The 17,774-nt window shown below is 34.9% G+C and overlaps 1 protein-coding gene across 1 annotated transcript in view; it reads right to left on the bottom strand.

Annotated features, from left to right (window-relative positions):
* The window catches only part of LOC107600891 (E3 ubiquitin-protein ligase NEDD4-like), a 72,392-nt gene that overhangs the window by 2,515 nt on the left and 52,103 nt on the right, over nt 1-17,774 (bottom strand). The window contains exons 16-27 of the mRNA XM_016292868.1: nt 12,157-12,354; nt 10,505-10,582; nt 7,411-7,465; nt 5,236-5,294; nt 4,038-4,103; nt 3,460-3,689; nt 2,299-2,420; nt 2,045-2,115; nt 1,733-1,828; nt 1,551-1,624; nt 1,400-1,460; nt 412-551 (exon numbers count right to left, since the gene is read on the bottom strand). Of these exons, the coding sequence (XP_016148354.1) occupies nt 412-551; nt 1,400-1,460; nt 1,551-1,624; nt 1,733-1,828; nt 2,045-2,115; nt 2,299-2,420; nt 3,460-3,689; nt 4,038-4,103; nt 5,236-5,294; nt 7,411-7,465; nt 10,505-10,582; nt 12,157-12,354 (1,250 nt within the window). The remainder of the gene's footprint in view (nt 1-411; nt 552-1,399; nt 1,461-1,550; nt 1,625-1,732; nt 1,829-2,044; nt 2,116-2,298; nt 2,421-3,459; nt 3,690-4,037; nt 4,104-5,235; nt 5,295-7,410; nt 7,466-10,504; nt 10,583-12,156; nt 12,355-17,774) is intronic.

Below are 17,774 nucleotides of genomic sequence, written 5' to 3'. Positions count from 1 at the left end.
TATATATATATATATATATTTTTTTTTTTACATTATTTCTGTAATGGCAAAGCTGAATTTTCAGTCTTCTACTATGATGATTTAGTACTCAATTATCAATATTACATTTTTGAAATTTTGAAAATGAGATTCATTTTTTTAAAAGTTTTTTTGGCAATGTCACTTTTGAGTGTCCTTGCATAATAAAAGTATTATATACTGCTTGTGGCAATACAATTTTCGTAACCTTAAAAGTACTTTATTTGATTTGATTTTCTTTGTAGGTGGGGAGTGAATGTACAGCGCTCTCTCCCACCTTCAATACCACGACTGAGGTGCCTTTGAGCAATTGTTGAACCCCCAACTGTTCCCCGGGCGCCGCAGCAAAAACAATGGCTGCCCACTGCTCCGGGTGTGTTTTTTTTTTTGCACTTTATTTTGTATAATTCTATGAAAGTCTTGGACATGGAGGATTCAGTCTCCATGACAATGAGTATGTGGGAAGTTGTTACCTCCAGTTCATTTTCGTCAAAAATCTTTATCAAGTCGATGGGAATGAGTTCAGTGAAGCCCTGTGAAACAGACATGTGAAACATGATCAAAACATTGCATTTCATTATAGCATATTGGCATGCAGCAAGCGTGCAAGACGAGTCCTCAAAAGTGAAGCCATAGCATCTAGATCACCCCCAGGTGACTGGCTGCAGTATAGGTCATAACCCCCGCCCTCTCCATGTAATCTAATGGGATGTGAGAAACTAAATAATCAAATTACACTTCAAATAAATTTTTTCCAAAGATGGTTTCCGTCATTTTAGGTAGTTCTTATCATGCAGATGTATGTCCAAGTGTTCGTTTTTCTTAACAAATTTGCTTTTAACTAGTTATTTGATGCTATAAGAAACATTATCATGTGGTGTCATGATTGTGAGCTTGCGATTGGGTCTGCGGGAGTTTAGGCAGGACTTTGATACCGCGGCTGCACCTCACGACACTACTGCGCAGACTCTGGCTCCAAATGACGTCATTTTCACAAGATGACAGTGGCCATACTGAAAATGTTTTGGCTTCACTTTTCTATAGTGGAAGTGTCGTCCATCTTTTTTTTACAGTCTATGGCAGGGGTCACCAGACTCGGTCCTGGAGGGACGGTGTCCTGCAGAGTTTAGTTCAAACCCTAATTAAACACACCTTAACCAGCCAATCAAGCTCTTACTAGGTATACTTGAAACTTGCAGGCATGTGTGTTGAGGCAAGTTGGAGCTAAACTCTGCAGGACACTGGCCCTCCAGGATCAAGTTTGGTGACCCCTGGTCTATGGCATGCAGCCATAAGGAATATCCAAACTTCTGCTACCACCTAGTGCCACTACATGGAACTACAGATAACTTTTTATTGCATGGGGGATTTGATCATGTACCTCCAAAAAGGCGTTCATCTGTTTCTGGACCCGGTTCACAAACCGCCACTGAATCACCAGGCTGTGCAGAGCCAAAAAATAAAAAGAGATATTTTGTTAGTATAAGATGCCATATGCAAGAATTTACAAATAGAGCAAGAGAGCAACTCACTCTATGTATTCTTTTTTGTTGTCATTGGTTACAACCATGTCTGATCCGCTTGGCTTCAAATCCACCTGATAGGTCTATAAATACATATATAAAAAAAGCCATTAGCAAAAATACCACAATAAGAAATTTTTTCATTGAAAATTACTTCAACAAAAACATATTTAGACACATAATGCTGTTACCTGTCCAAAGTTGTCCTCATCAATGCAGAACCGCAAGTCCAGTTCTGTGGGGTCGTTTTCCAGAATCCACTTGAGAGAGTTGTAGTATTCACTGTCCTACATGGTGTACATGAACATTAAACAGGAGTGAGAAAAATTTAAAAAAGTATACATGTGCACAGACACTAAATTCAGATCAATGCCTTCAAACAACATACTTCAATGAGAATTCTGTTTTATGAGGTTTCTGCACTGTTCTGCTGTGGGTTATATCTTGAAATTGGTGTGCGTGTTGGTGTGTGTGTGTGTGTGTGTGTGTGTGTGAGAACGCACCACTGACTCCATATCATTCAGTGTGATCTGTTTGCCCAGCATCATTTTATAGAATGGTCGAATGAAGAAACCTGCAAAAACAAACAAGAATACATTTCTGTTTGTAACAGGGAACAGCAACTACAAATCAAATCCCAAAACAAACAAAAATAATTATAATAACATGATAATAATACAAAAAGTGAACTATAAAAATAGAGAAAGTGTCACATGAAAATGCTACAGATCAGCTCTTAAAAAACAGGTTTATGTACCGTCTAACAGCTTTCCGTGATACACAGCCATGCCAGCCACCCGACCGATGAACTTGAAGTATGAGAGGTGATCCTCATTACAGAGGCCAGAGTTTGGATTGATCTGAAGGGTGTAGTTATCTCTGCAGACAGACAGAAGGGAGACGTTAAATGAATGAATTATGATGCCAGCTCTGCTGCGTTCTCTAATGAGTGTCAGTGGAGGAGATCTAACAACATAACAGACCAGCTCTGTAACACAAGAAGAAATGCTTGTTTTCTTTCAGAACAACAATACAGACAGAAAGACATAGATATATACTGACAGAGACAGATACATTTATATACAGACAGGCAGATATTTATAGACAGACAGATATATAGACAGAGAGACAGACATGTAAATATACATAGATAGATAGATATATACATAGATAGAACTGAAGACAGACATACAGATATAGACAGACAGATGAACAAATAAAGACAGAAAAAATCAGACAGACTGATATACAGATAGACAGATAAAAATATATAATAAACAGATTATAAAATAAAAATAAGAAATAAGGGGAAAAAACAGAACACAAGAAAATAAAATAAAACACAAAAAATTGAGATGCCTGCTCACAGCTAAATAATGTAACAACTACAAAACGCAATTAAAAGTGAAAATCAATATATTGCTTTCTGTGAAGGAGTAAACAGGATGATTTTCACATCATTTTGAACCAAAAACTCTAGGCTACAAGATCCAGTTCTCAAAAGTCTTGTGAACAAATGTTCTGTATGTTTTATGGCCTTAACTTCAAAATGTTACGTTTTTCACTAACCACGCATAAAGGTTGCTTTCTCAGAAACACAATCATGTACTGTACTTTTGGACTTTAGCCATTCATATGTTTATAAGCAGCTGAAAAAAAACACAAATGTCAGGGCATGTCAAAACACCCAAAAAAAAGGCCCCCAAAACACCCTCGGACCCCAGAGGGTTAAGAACTTAAAAGACAGGCGAAACGCCAGTTAGCTAGTCTGATCTCTGGGATGAGCACTAAAAGGAGATGCAGATACGAGGTGAGAAGTGGAGGTGGGAGGTTCAGGATTTACGTGTCAGTTCGAGCAAATCTGCCAAAGAAGCTCAAACTCGACAAAACTGAAGTGGACAAACACTTGGACACTTACGTGGCCGAGTACTCAAACAGCCCATAATAAGGGTTAAACATCTCCTTGGAGAGCAGGAAGAACCATTCTCTGGCCACGCCCCCATAGTCCAGGCCTTTCTCCGATTCAAACTCGATCCACAGACGGGCCTTCAGACTGTCGGGTTTCTTCAGGGACATGATTCGTCTGTACGACTCCTCAAAGATGTTATTCCTGTGCAGCTTCATCTCGAAACGGTTTGGAATATCTGCCTGTGGGAGAGAGAGAGAGAGAGAGAGATTCAAATAACAGAGTTGCATTCATGAAATTTGGATGAATAAAAACACAGAATAATAAACTGAAGATCACGATTAGCTACATGCTTTGAGTGTTTCAAACTTTAATATTAAGTCTAGATGTTAGTGTGACAATCATGGTTAATAAACGGCTGCGTTTCTGTCGTGTGAAGAACAATTTAACACCCAATGGGAAAAAAAAAAAGAAAATGCTCTTCACTCCTCGACAAGGATTTCACACGGAATAAATTAGAGTGTCTAGGAATACAGTATGTGACAGGAAAGAGCTCACTGTAATGTCTCTGAAAACGCTTCATTTCTTACCGGCTTCTTTAACTTCTTTCTGAAGTAATCATACTTCTGCTTGAATTCTCTGGAATATGGCACCGCCTAAAAGAAGACAAATAAACAATTGAATACATAAATGTAACATAAGGATAACAACAAATCCCAACGAACAAGCAAGAAAACAAACAGGAGTTTGGAAATTATTCGAAATGTTTTCAAAAGAACATCTGATATATATTATATAGTATATTTGTATAAATATCACAAAAACACATTCTGGCCAGGCCATATTTCAAATTAGTATTTTGAAAATTAATTTGAGTGAATTAATACATTTTTTTAAATGCATAAACATTTAGAATGAAAATGGCCTCTATTTTTTTATTGTGACATAGCTTTTTTGGAATTTTACTGTATTGAGAAAAAAAAGTAGTAATTTTTATGTTGTAATACTGTACCTCTCATTTAATCTGTTTTTTAAAATAGATTATGTAACATTTTTAAATGTAATGCAATAAAACTGCACAATTGCAGTAATGAGGATCATTGTGATAAATGCGTATTATTTATTATTACTACTACTACTACAAATAATCGCACAACAAAAATTAAAACAAAAAATTAGCCATTAAAATTTCCTCAAAATATTTTGAAAAAGTATTTTCTTCCCCTACTTCTGACAAATCTCCTTGTATTCTGTACCATTTTTTTTTTTATATGTGACCCTGGAGCACAAAACCAGTCTCAAGTCGCTGGGGTATATTTGTAGCAATAGCCAACAATACACTGTATGGGTCAAAATTATTGATTTTTCTTTTATGCCAAAAATCATTAGGATATTAAGTAAAGATCATGTTCCATGAAGATATTTTGTAAATTTCCTACAGTAAATGTATCAAAACGTAATTTTTGATTAGTAATATGCATTGCTAAGAACTTAATTTGGACAACTTTGAAGGCGATATTCTCAATATTTTGATTTGTTTGCACACTCAGATTCCAGATTTCCAAATAGTTGCATCTCTGCCAAATATTATCCTATCCTAACAAACCACACATCAATGAAAAGCTTATTTATTCAGCTTTCATATGTATAAATCTCAATTTTGAAAAATTGACCCTTATGACTGGTTTTGTGGTCCAGGGTCACATATAAAAAAAAAGCCAACAGTGTTATAGGAGAACAGAGACAGAATAATAGAAAGACTGTGACAGAGAATAAAAGTACACTCACGGGTCCAGTTATGGCAGGACTCTGGAGGCGAGGGTCTTCCCACTGTGTTTTTTTGGTGTCTGAGGAGGAGAAGAGGAATTTTACAGGCCTTTATAAGCCTCACATTTTTATTGCTATTTGGTACAAATTAAATTTACAGAAAACCTTAAGTTTCAATGTGTAAACAAACTTTCAATGTGGTGGTTCTACATAAATCAGTGTACACACCACTAGAGGTCGTTTGTGAATGTGTGGAGCTGACAAACAGAACAGGTGTATATCGACCACAGCAGCAGACTCAGCAGTGCTTGAACACACCTGTGTTGTGATGGACACTGAGGACACGTCCGAGTTTAATGATGCATGAGAAAAATGATCTCACAACTTATGTTACCTTTAACATCTAAATAGTTATTGATCACACAGCACAGAATAAAGTTACTGAGACAAAACAACAAATAGGAACTTGAGAGCATATCTGTGAAGTGTAATCTGCATTACTGTATGTGTAAAACAGAAGGCAGGTGGATTACAGACAGCAAAACTATGCTGCATTTCAAGGCACCTCATTTTGGTCACATTGTAAAGCAGCGTAAAATAATTTCAAACGCCAAAATTGAATAAAAGCATCTGCCAAATGCATAAATGTAGCTTTCTACCCACTATTACAGTATGTTTAGAGTGACCTAAAGACCATCAAAATATAAAAAAAGTCTTATTGTTAAAAACTATTGTTATCAATTGCATAAAACTTAATTTTTTTTTATAATTATTTATGACTAGACCATATAAAGCAAAATTAAATGTAATTTGATCATATCAATTTTTGTTTGTCTTAAATGCTACTGTTCAAACGTTTGGGGTTAGAACGATTTTTTTTAAAGAAATTACTACTTTTATTCAGCAAGGATACACAACTGTTTTTTAACAATGATTAAATTGAGAAATGTTTCTTGAGCTCCAAATCAGCATATTAGAATGATGTCTGAAGGATCGTGTGACACTGAAGACTGGAGTAATGATGCTGAAAATTCAGCTTTGCATCATAAGAATCAATTACATTTTAAAATATATTCAAATTTATATTTAAGTTGTAATACTATTTCACAAAATTCCAGTTTACTTTTGATCAAATAAATGCGGCCTTGGAAAGCAGAAGAGACTAAAAAAAAAACATTTTAAAAACGTACAGACTCCAAACTTTTGAACGATAGTTTATGTATATTTTTTTAAGGATTTTGAATTTTGGTTAAAGTGGTGATCAGCTGCTAAATTGGTTTGAATTTTATTAAATTGAGAAATGTTTCTTGAGCTCCAAATCAGCATATTAGAATGATGTCTGAAGGATCGTGTGACACTGAAGACTGGAGTAATGATGCTGAAAATTCAGCTTTGCATCATAAGAATCAATTACATTTTAAAATATATTCAAATTTATATTTAAGTTGTAATACTATTTCACAAAATTCCAGTTTACTTTTGATCAAATAAATGCGGCCTTGGAAAGCAGAAGAGACTAAAAAAAAAAACATTTTAAAAACGTACAGACTCCAAACTTTTGAACGATAGTTTATGTATATTTTTTTAAGGATTTTGAATTTTGGTTAAAGTGGTGATCAGCTGCTAAATTGGTTTGAATTTAAAAAAAAAATGAATAGTAAAATAACATAAAATATCTTAAATAAAAATATATTTATTTGTGTTCCAAAGATGAACGGATGTCTTACGGGTTTGGAACGACATAAGGGTGAGTAATTAATGATATAATTTTCATTTTTGGGTGAACTATCCCTTTAATATGTGTGTTAAATATAATTTAAGCAATATTTTTGATAACTTAAAGGGATAGTTCACCCAAAAATGAAACCTGTATGAAATTCAAAAGAAGAATTTCTTTTGAAGAATGTGGGTAACCAAACACAGTTGATAGTCCCATTGACTTAGTATTTTATTTCCCCATAATATGGAAGTCAATGGGGACCAGCAACTGTTTAGTTACCAACATTCTTCAAAATGTCTTCTTTTGTGTTCAACAGAAGAAGAAAAAATCATGCCGGTTTAAAACAACTCGAGGGTGAATAAATGATGACAACTTACATTTTTGGGTGAACTATCCCTTTAAGTTAATGTTAATTTAAATACGGTTTCACTCAAATATGTCTGCTGCTTATTGTGTCAGTAAATGAGTGTCCTTACTATGGTCGATGTAAAAGGTTCTTCCGTCTGCGTGCACTCGTTCCTCCCACCCAGGCTGCGGAGATTCAGAGAGAGAAAAAAACATTAAGATCAGACGAAACCACCAGACCTGATACACCAACACAACAACTGTAACGGATAATGTGACGGGAGGAAGAACAGAAAGATATGACGATTCCTCGGTTCAGTGTGGGAGAGCTTCCACGACAGGGTTCCACTGGCATGCAGAAGAGACCTCGTTTATTCACTCTCACCCTGACAAACACGCACTCGCATTCACATACTGCCCCTCTTTTAAGAGCGGAGATCCCCCCCGAGACCTGCAAACCCACATCGATACCAACATCACAAGAAACTGCCAGGCCTGACGAAAATCACAGCCAACAATTCATAACCCACGACATTAAGGGAAGCTGTTTGACAACCCACACACGGGATCCGGAGAGGGGACAAAACCTTCGTTCACGACTGAGAGACTGTGAGCCAGCACTGAAGACAAGCGCTCTCGTGCTGAACGGGCATCAACCAAAAACTGGCATCGAATGAAGCACAGGATGGACACTGTGCAGTGGTGGAGGATGCAGAGAAGAGGATGGCTGGATGGATGGATGGAGAAATGATAACCAACATAACCAGATACGAGATACGTGCAGGGAAAAATATAAAGAGAGAAAGACCCAGGACAAACAGAGCTTAATAGAAGGGTTCTGGAAGTAAAAATCCCATTCAAAATATCCAGTTAAGATAATGTACACAAACACTCAAAACACACATACCAAGAGTTCTGGGAGTTTAAAGTGATGGCATATGCTAATGTTAATGCTACAGTAATATTTGGTGGATCACAACCCAAAACCCTATATTTTGTTGGAAATTCGGCTGACACTTATTCAATATTTGGCCTGGTTTTTAAACCATGTGCAGATAAATCCTACTGTTTATGCATTTACAAACCTGTAATTTCTCCTAATCAGACAGTATAATTTTAATAATTTTGCATATTTGATAAAAATTTAATTAAATTAAAATATCCACTGTGTACGGTCACTGGTATCAGCTGAGAATCACTGCTTTAATCAGATTTAAAAAAAATTGAGATCCCTATCAAGAAAATGAATGGAAAAAATACTTCTGGAACCAAGACTGCTTAAAAGTAGGCAGTCAGTATCGAGCTCTATCACTGAAAGCACTGAACAAAAACCAAAAGAGAAATCAGAACAAGAAAGAAAAAAACCCCAACAACAACAACGAAGACTGACAATAAAAGAGTAAACGCGGGAGTAAAACAGAAAGGGAAAAAGAAGGACAGTCATCCATGCCAGCAAGGATAAGAAAGGTGGCGAGGTCAGAGGGCGGACAGGCTGGTGGGCAGGCAGATAGGCAGGTAAACACGCAGGCAGAGAGAGGACCGACCTCCTCTGGAAGATTCTGCCACAAACAGCATCAAGCGTAGAGCGAACCATGTTCCCCCACGCCACCGAAAGAGAAATCACACACACACACACACGCCACCAGCTTGTGAGACAGAACTGCAATCAATGCAGTGGGAATCATTTATATAGGGTTTAAAAAAGAAGAAAAACCAGTGTTGTTATTGGTAACTAAAGCTATTAACATCAATTTAAAATGAAGATCAAATCAAATAAAAAATAAATGTTTAAGTTTAAATATATAATCAAATATGACAAAGCACATAACATAATTACTAATTTATGTATAAATTATGTATAAATTTAAATGGAAAAAATAAATCCAATTCAAAATATTAATACTATATTAGCATATAAATAATACTAAAAAAAGACCTCAGGAATGTACTAGTTGATGGACGAATGACGGAAAAGTATATTCTTAGATATTTGATATAAAAATCAATGATTTGGAGTCATATGACTTGTTACTTATAACTAATATATTTGCATATATTAATGTACTTTTAATTTACTTGCATGTGCATGGCATTTTCAACATTACATGAAAACAGGCATGAAAATAGATGTTTATTAGATAAGTCCCTGTTTCCTGGCACGTATTTCCACTGAAAACCTGAGAAGAGAAGGTGTGATTACCAAACACCGGCATATACGTATTTCTGCTAGGTGGGGAAAAATCACATCATGTGAGATGCATATTGCATCAACTCTTGCTTAAAGACGAGTCAAAAACCAAACTGTTCTCAAACACATACGAAATGATAAAAAAAAGCTTGTGAACACACTGGAGATCATTTGTGCTACCAGGGATGCATTGTTCCTTGGGTTCAAAAATTTATTACATTTTTTATTTACTGCTCATAAATATAAATAGTGCTTTAAAACACATTTTTGCCGATATATATACAGGATTATTTATTATTTATAGTATTTATGGGAATATTTAGAATATCTTTGAGGTTCTTGTGATGAGGCAGACTCTGAAATGAGGTGACAACACAAAACATCATTTCACTTCTCATATTTCCATTGATATTGGCTTAATGCGAGTAAAGTTTCATGTTACCACATGGAGTTCTGAAGAAAAAAAAAGTTTGCTACACAAGTCACAACAGCTTTTCTTTAGGAAACCCTTTTATATCTGAATAGAATCTGCTGTTATTTAAATTGTATTGAGTTGCATTTCCTTATAAAGTTAACGAGCAACTCGCGAGCGTTGCATTTACTTGCCAAAGGCAATTTTGGCGCTTATCAAGTGTTCATTTTGGACTAGATTTCAGTACTGTTCTTGGCCAAACAGCATTCTAGCTAAACAAAAAATACATGATCTCAGATGAGCTAATCCACTGTCAAAATTTCATAGCATTGTTCTTTTACAAAACAGCTTGAGGATGTAGTCCATCAACAAAGAAATCCACAAAACACCACAGCCAAATTCCTGCTGTTGTGTCATTAGTTACGGTTTTCCCATTCAATTGTCAGACTTAATCCTATTTTTTGCTTTGCAGATTGAATTAGTTTCGCGATTCTCGTAAGATATCACTGTTGCTTTCATGATTCTGCATCGCTGTGTCACAACACAAGGACACATGTCACACCAGGCTGTTGGAAGAGCTCAGATTGTGGGTAATATTGCTCAGCGGCACTCTTTTAGCACTCACTGGAAGTGGGCCGAGGTCGCCAGGGTCCAGGGATGCTTTTGTCCTCATGTGAACGGGATACTTTAAGCGAGGATCTTCCTGAAAAGAGAAAAAGAGAGAGGTTGACACATGCTCAGGTTTTCCCAGAAGGTTTTATCCTCATTTAGCAGTAAATTGCATTCGCTGTCTGCTGCCAAAATGCAGTTCTTAAGACAATAAGGAAGTAATACTGGAATGACTGCGTTTCTTTCTCGCCTCATGGGGAGATTATGCAGTAATTACACATAGTGATCTTTTTAGTTTTCTCGGTGGACATTTCAAAACCACTAGTAGGATTTAATAAAGACATACTTTGTAAACCACAACGTACTATTTTAAGCAATCGTGCAAAGAAGAGAAAATCAATTTGTTTTCATTTTAAATCTGTCCAATTACACAGAACCTCTAAAGAGGATGCAATACATTTGACACAAAAGGACATTGGCCAGTCTGTGCTGGGGGAAATTAGGGCACTGGAGAGAAGCTGCAGTTCCTCTGTCAGACACCAGGTGGCAGACTGATTCTGAGCGTATCAGGTTTGCATCACCCGGGGCCTCCCTCCAGCTATGGGGCACTGAAGTGTGCAATTGTGAACAAGACTGTGTGTTTGTGTGTGCGTATCTGTGAAAGTCTTTTTCCCCCAAATACCTTTCACGCATCTTAACGTAGGCAAAAGTGAAACATTAAAAATATCAGATCTTACTTTTCCGTAGTGGTTGCATACAGAAACAGCAACCACTAAATTTATTATTATTATTCTTTGTTTTTATTATTATTATTATTTTAATAAATTAGCAGTTTGTATTGGAGACCGTAGTATTTTGTTATTGGAGACTGTGTGTTATTTTAGTATAAATTATATACTTTATATTTTATATTTATTTAATTTATATTTTGTTAATGTTTTAATGTTTTTTAATGTTAATGAATTATGTTTATTTTTGTGTATATTATTTATTTCTATATTTATTATATAATATTTCAATAAATATATATATATATATATATGTAGTATTTTTAAGATGTATAATACATTTTGTATTATATAATATTATACATATTTTTAAATCAGGAAGATTTCTTGGTTAGTACTTAGTACTTTCAGCAGACATATTAACATATACATATTTTTTTTGATAGTACTTTCAACATACATATTTTATTTCAGCTAGTTGCCAAAGTAATTCTAATTTATTATTCATTTAAATATAAAATATTATTTCTTTATGTTTATTTATATTTTATTTTATTTCAAGTAATAAGAGTAATAAACAAATGCTTAATGATGAGATATAAATAGATAGCAGTGATCACAGCTGCAAATAAACCACAGTTATGTCAGCAAATGGAACTGTAGATCTGCTGCAGCATCACAAACCATACATGACTACAAAACTTGACTATGACTGCACATATGACTACCATGATTACAACAGGGGTTGTCATTACCGTGCTACTAAGCGTGATTTTAATTAGGTAGAGCTATAAACATATTGTATAGTGAACATTTCATTTTTTTCACTCATGGCCATCTTGCATTTTTTTTCCTTGGAGGTCATTACAAAGCATTCTGGGATTGCCCTTCCTATGAACTTAACTAGTTTTGGGTGAGATTTTGTGAGTGTTTGTCTTACCCATGTGGTGATTCTGCTGTTGTGGTCGATGAAGAACGGCCGTCCATTGGGTGCTATTCTCATTTCCCATCCAGGGGGCAGGAAGCTCTGGTTTGCTTTATGCTGGGATTTGGGTGAGCTGTAGGGAGAAGGCTGCGGGGACTGAGGGTTGGAAAACGTGTCCTTTACGGCTCGCCGTATCTGGGCGTTATTGGCTCCCTGCAAAAGGAAACAGAGCCAACGTTAATTATTTCCCTGTTTGCCAGACTATTATTTTCTTATACTGCTTTTGTGTATAATTCATTAGAATTTTGTGTAAGAAAGACTTTTACGAATGGGATGTGTCAAAAAACTGAAAAGATTTGGAAAGCACAGTACGTGCTAATGAGGCGACACGCTGTTATTTAATCCTGCTAAAATTTTAATTAGCACACAACTCAGGAGGATTTCACTTCCATTTCACCTCTGGATGTCTTTCTCTCCCTCTCGTTTTTCTTCTTTTTTTTTTCCAAAAACAAATGTTTCCCTTTCAACACTGTAATTAAAATTTGCATGGCCCTGTGCAACCCTGATCATTTATAAATACAACCTAGTACTTCTTTATGCAAACTTTCAAACCTTTGTGAAATGTTTACTCAATATTCTACACTGACATCAGATGCAGAAAATGTAGCACCTGTCATGTAAGAATCAGAATCCGAATCAGAAAGAGCTTTATTGCCAAGTATGTTTGCACATACAAGGAATTTGTTATAGTGTCACAAGCTACCAGTACACTGAGACAACAACAACACACAGATAATAAAAGTGAGATGTGAATTAGTCATAATTGCTTATCTGATGAATAAATTCTGGGTATTCTTTCCTTCTGAAAGCTAAACCAACAAAGGCAATAAGATGAGAATAAGGAATACGACTGTGTTCCCAGAGTGTTAATAACACCGAACATGAATTACAAAGAACCAGCTCTTAACTTTATGCCAAAGCCTTTCAAAATTTAGATAATGTAACTTAAAATTAGATATTTTTATATTACTTTCCAAGCGAGCGCTTTACAGAAATCCCTCAAACTTGATTTTATTCTTCTTCACACTTCTCAGCAACTAATGTAGCTCCTAACTTAACGCTCAAACTTTTGTGAATCATTTTAGCCATATTATCTTGTTTTACAACTTTATACATGCATGTAAGATAATTTGTAAAAACAGCAATTCCACAAGTCTACAGCAGCAGCATAAATAATATTATAATATCTAAAATATTATACAATCATAAATGGTAGAGGAATATTATATTATATTAAAAACAAACAGCTTCATAAATAATATTTTAACATCTTAAATATATTATCATTGATAATAGAGAAAAAATATTATATTATTATAAATAACACTAGATAAAATATTCAATTTTATTCTATAAAAAAAATCAAATATAAAATCTCAAGTCACAAAACAGCAATTCCACAAGTCTACAGCAGCAGCATGAATAATATTATAATATATAAAATATCATATGATCCTTAACAACAAATATAGGATTATTATTATAAATAATACATACATCATATCTAAAATAATATATTATATAAAAACAAATCCATAACCATTAATCTACAGCATCATAAACAATAGTATAATAAAAAAAACATTATAATATCATTTAAATAAATAGAAGAATATTATTTTATTATTATTATGAACAGCATTATATTATATTACATTACATTACATTCACTATAGTCAATATATATCAAGTTGTACGATATAATGTCAAATGCATAACATCTTATTGGTGAAAAGCAATTGTCAAGATTTTTTTCCCCTGTTCGAAGATAAAAAATAAAAAGATACATATTTCATTTGATTTCACTACTTGCTTTCTGCACAGTAAAAATTGCCCTTCTGTGACAATATCGGCAAAGTGTTTTATGTTTCAAGTAGCGAGTGATGCTTCGGTTAAGAGATGTGCTGAAACTGTAGTTTTGTTTAAAATATCGAGCTCAAGCTATATGACAGAAAGAATCAAGAGGGACAGAAGAGGGATTTTAATCGATACCACACCCCATGCCTTTTTTGTCAGCTATCATGTTTTTTTACACAGAAATTTGTGGCTGTAATTAGCAATAATTGCTATGAGAGCAAACACAAGACATTTATTCCCCAACATCTGCAGATTAGCCACAAGAGCTATTGTTTATTCCATTAGCAGACATTCTTCACAGCGGAAGCCATTAGCTCTGGCTGAGGCCCATCATCGCAGATAAAATTGTTTGCCATTTTCAAAGGAATATTCTAGATTAAATTATGATTTGAGCTCTATAAACACCATATGTGGCCTGTTTTCGATTACCACTGGAAATAATTGCGATACGTTTATAAAAACAAACCGTAAAACAGCACTTACACAAGTCCAAAGCATCACAAACAAATAACATAATATCTATAAAATTAATTTAATTAAATTATTAAATTAAATTTAAACATGTCATAACATTAATTGAAAGCATGTTATTAGAAAGTTTAGAAGGTATTTTTCAGAACAATGTACTATAAAAGCAAAATAAGAAGTAGGTTTAAGGTCAGACATGGATTTAGAGCAAGAGAACAGAAGGAAACTATGAAGTCATGGCTGTTTGAGAGGTTAAACTTCTTTTTGGCAATGGTGACACCTTGGCGCGTTTCACGATAAGCAAACGGACAGCTGCCCCAACCCAAGTCTTAGGTAGTGTCAGCTGATACGAATTTACAAAGTGGGTGTAGAAGTCCTGTTCCTTCCACGCAAAAGTAAATGTCAATGAGTACATTAAAACTTGATACACACAGCAGCTGCTCAATTCATCATGAATAAGGACTAAACTTCTGAAAGTCTGTGGGACGATTACAAATACAGTACATGTCAGTAACCTGTTCTTTAAAGATTTTTATAGTCAGTCACATCTTAGGAGGCATAACCAAATTAAATAAATAAATAAAAATACAAAATTGCCATTCTGACAGTATATAATGGGCTGTGGAAAATATCTTTACATTCTCCTTAATTAAATATTTACACAAATCTATCCTTTCATCATTGAAATAAAACTAAATTAAAAAAAGTGAAATAAATAAAAAGTTCTCCAAAACATATGCCAAATTATTGGGACACCTATAAGTTCTCATGATTGAACTATTTAAATATTGCATGGTTGAAATGATATGAAAGACAAAAATTTGCATATATATGCAGGAACTTGCCTGACCAAGAAAGCCAATATACATTTTAACAGTTATTATGCAAAATAGCTGACCTCAGAATGCCACAATGTGCAAGATAATATTTGAATATCAATATCTGGGTAGTAGACATTATCTTTCCTCGAAGTATCTCATGTTAACTACCCATTTACTTCATATATCAGACACTCTGCTTTCCAGAAATCAACCACAAAAAGAAAATTGGGCTGGGCAAGTTAACGCATTATTGCGGCGTTAAGGCATCAATTAATTAACGCAGACAATTATTTTAACACACTTTTAACGCAGTTTTTTAAGAAGTCATGGCTGTTTGAGAGGTTAAACTTCTTTTTGGCAATGGTGACACCTTGGCGCGTTTCACGATAAGCAAACGGACAGCTGCCCCAACCCAAGTCTTAGGTAGTGTCAGCTGATACGAATTTACAAAGTGGGTGTAGAAGTCCTGTTCCTTCCACGCAAAAGTAAATGTCAATGAGTACATTAAAACTTGATACACACAGCAGCTGCTCAATTCATCATGAATAAGGACTAAACTTCTGAAAGTCTGTGGGACGATTACAAATACAGTACATGTCAGTAACCTGTTCTTTAAAGATTTTTATAGTCAGTCACATCTTAGGAGGCATAACCAAATTAAATAAATAAAAAAAAATACAAAATTGCCATTCTGACAGTATATAATGGGCTGTGGAAAATATCTTTACATTCTCCTTAATTAAATATTTACACAAATCTATCCTTTCATCATTGAAATAAAACTAAATTAAAAAAGTGAAATAAATAAAAAGTTCTCCAAAACATATGCCAAATTATTGGGACACCTATAAGTTCTCATGATTGAACTATTTAAATATTGCATGGTTGAAATGATATGAAAGACAAAAATTTGCATATATATGCAGGAACTTGCCTGACCAAGAAAGCCAATATACATTTTAACAGTTATTATGCAAAATACCTGACCTCAGAATGCCACAATGTGCAAGATAATATTTGAATATCAATATCTGGGTAGTAGACATTATCTTTCCCCGAAGTATCTCATGTTAACTATCCATTTACTTCATATATCAGACACTCTGCTTTCCAGAAATCAACCACTGCCACAACTGTGAAATACTTATTATATATAAAAAAAGAAAATTGGGCTGGGCAAGTTAACGCATTATTGCGGCGTTAAGGCATTAATTAATTAACGCAGACAATTATTTTAACACACTTTTAACACAGTTTTTTATTATTATGAAAGTCCGTTGCTCACTGGCTCTGAATACACATACAGACAAACCATGGGTCACAAGAGGGGTGGGATGTTGATCAGTACTGGCTTGGGATGGGTGTCACCACGCGTCTCAACCAATGAGAGCATTTGGGGAGGGCATAAGACTGCAGCAGCGCTCGCATGAAGCGCTCACGACTTCATAAGTGGGAAATAGGAAGTTTCAAACCGCCTAGTGTGATACACCCTTATTCTCCTGCATCCCGCACACACGAGTCTCTACCCACACACACCCGCACTTGCCCATCAAGTGTTGTCCCGCGATAGTGCAGGTCTCTACTTGGAAGGTGCCTGTTATAATGTTACGATTGAGGCTCTGGACTCTGAGCATAACTTGTTTTTCTATAACAAACTATAAAATATTTTCTATAAAAACGTTAATGCCCTGGCAGTGGCAAATGGCTTTGGTTTTATATTTAATTTGATTACATTAATGTCATAAATTGAGATTTACAAGAAATATTTAACTGCTACTATGTAAAAGGAATGCCACTGTAAAAAAGCACCTTATTTGTTTAAAGTGTTTGCAAACCAAATGTTATTGCACTTTTGTTCATATAGCAGTATTTTTAAATGAAAAAAGTGCACAATACACTATTTTTGCGATAATGCTATTAATCGCAATTAATAGGTAGTTTGCACATGACGTCACTGATGACGCACGCAATGCAGCTGGAGGGCAGGAAGTGATTTTTCTCTCCATAGGAATCACTAGCAGAAACTCAAAATGCCAGTGTTTTGCGTTGTTTATGGATGCTCAAATTGGCCAAACCGAGAAACTACAAGAAGCTTTTATCGTGTACGAAAAGGTGTTGTTCATAAGTGGGGCAAAGCCAAGAAATTGATTGAAAAACGCAGGAAAAAGTGGCTTGTAAACCTGTGTCTGCAGTCGGGAGGAGCGAAGCTCGTGCGTGCAAATGGTTATTATAGGATATAATAATATATTAAGATATTTATAAAGATATAAATAGATTGGGCTGCCACCTCTCACGCATTGTGACAGTCAGAATTCACTCAGTGCTAAACGCCACACGTAGACACGATGTAAATAAGATATTATTTGCAGTTCAGAGAGCTTCACTGATTATAAAGGAACATCGTGAGATTGTGATCAATTGAAGTGA

The sequence above is a fragment of the Sinocyclocheilus grahami genome, unplaced genomic scaffold (assembly GCF_001515645.1).
Source record: "Sinocyclocheilus grahami isolate Dianchi unplaced genomic scaffold, SAMN03320097.WGS_v1.1 scaffold294.1, whole genome shotgun sequence".
Lineage (NCBI taxonomy): Eukaryota > Metazoa > Chordata > Actinopteri > Cypriniformes > Cyprinidae > Sinocyclocheilus > Sinocyclocheilus grahami.
Note: the sequence above shows the minus strand (reverse complement) of the source record. Positions and strands in the feature narration are given on the sequence as shown.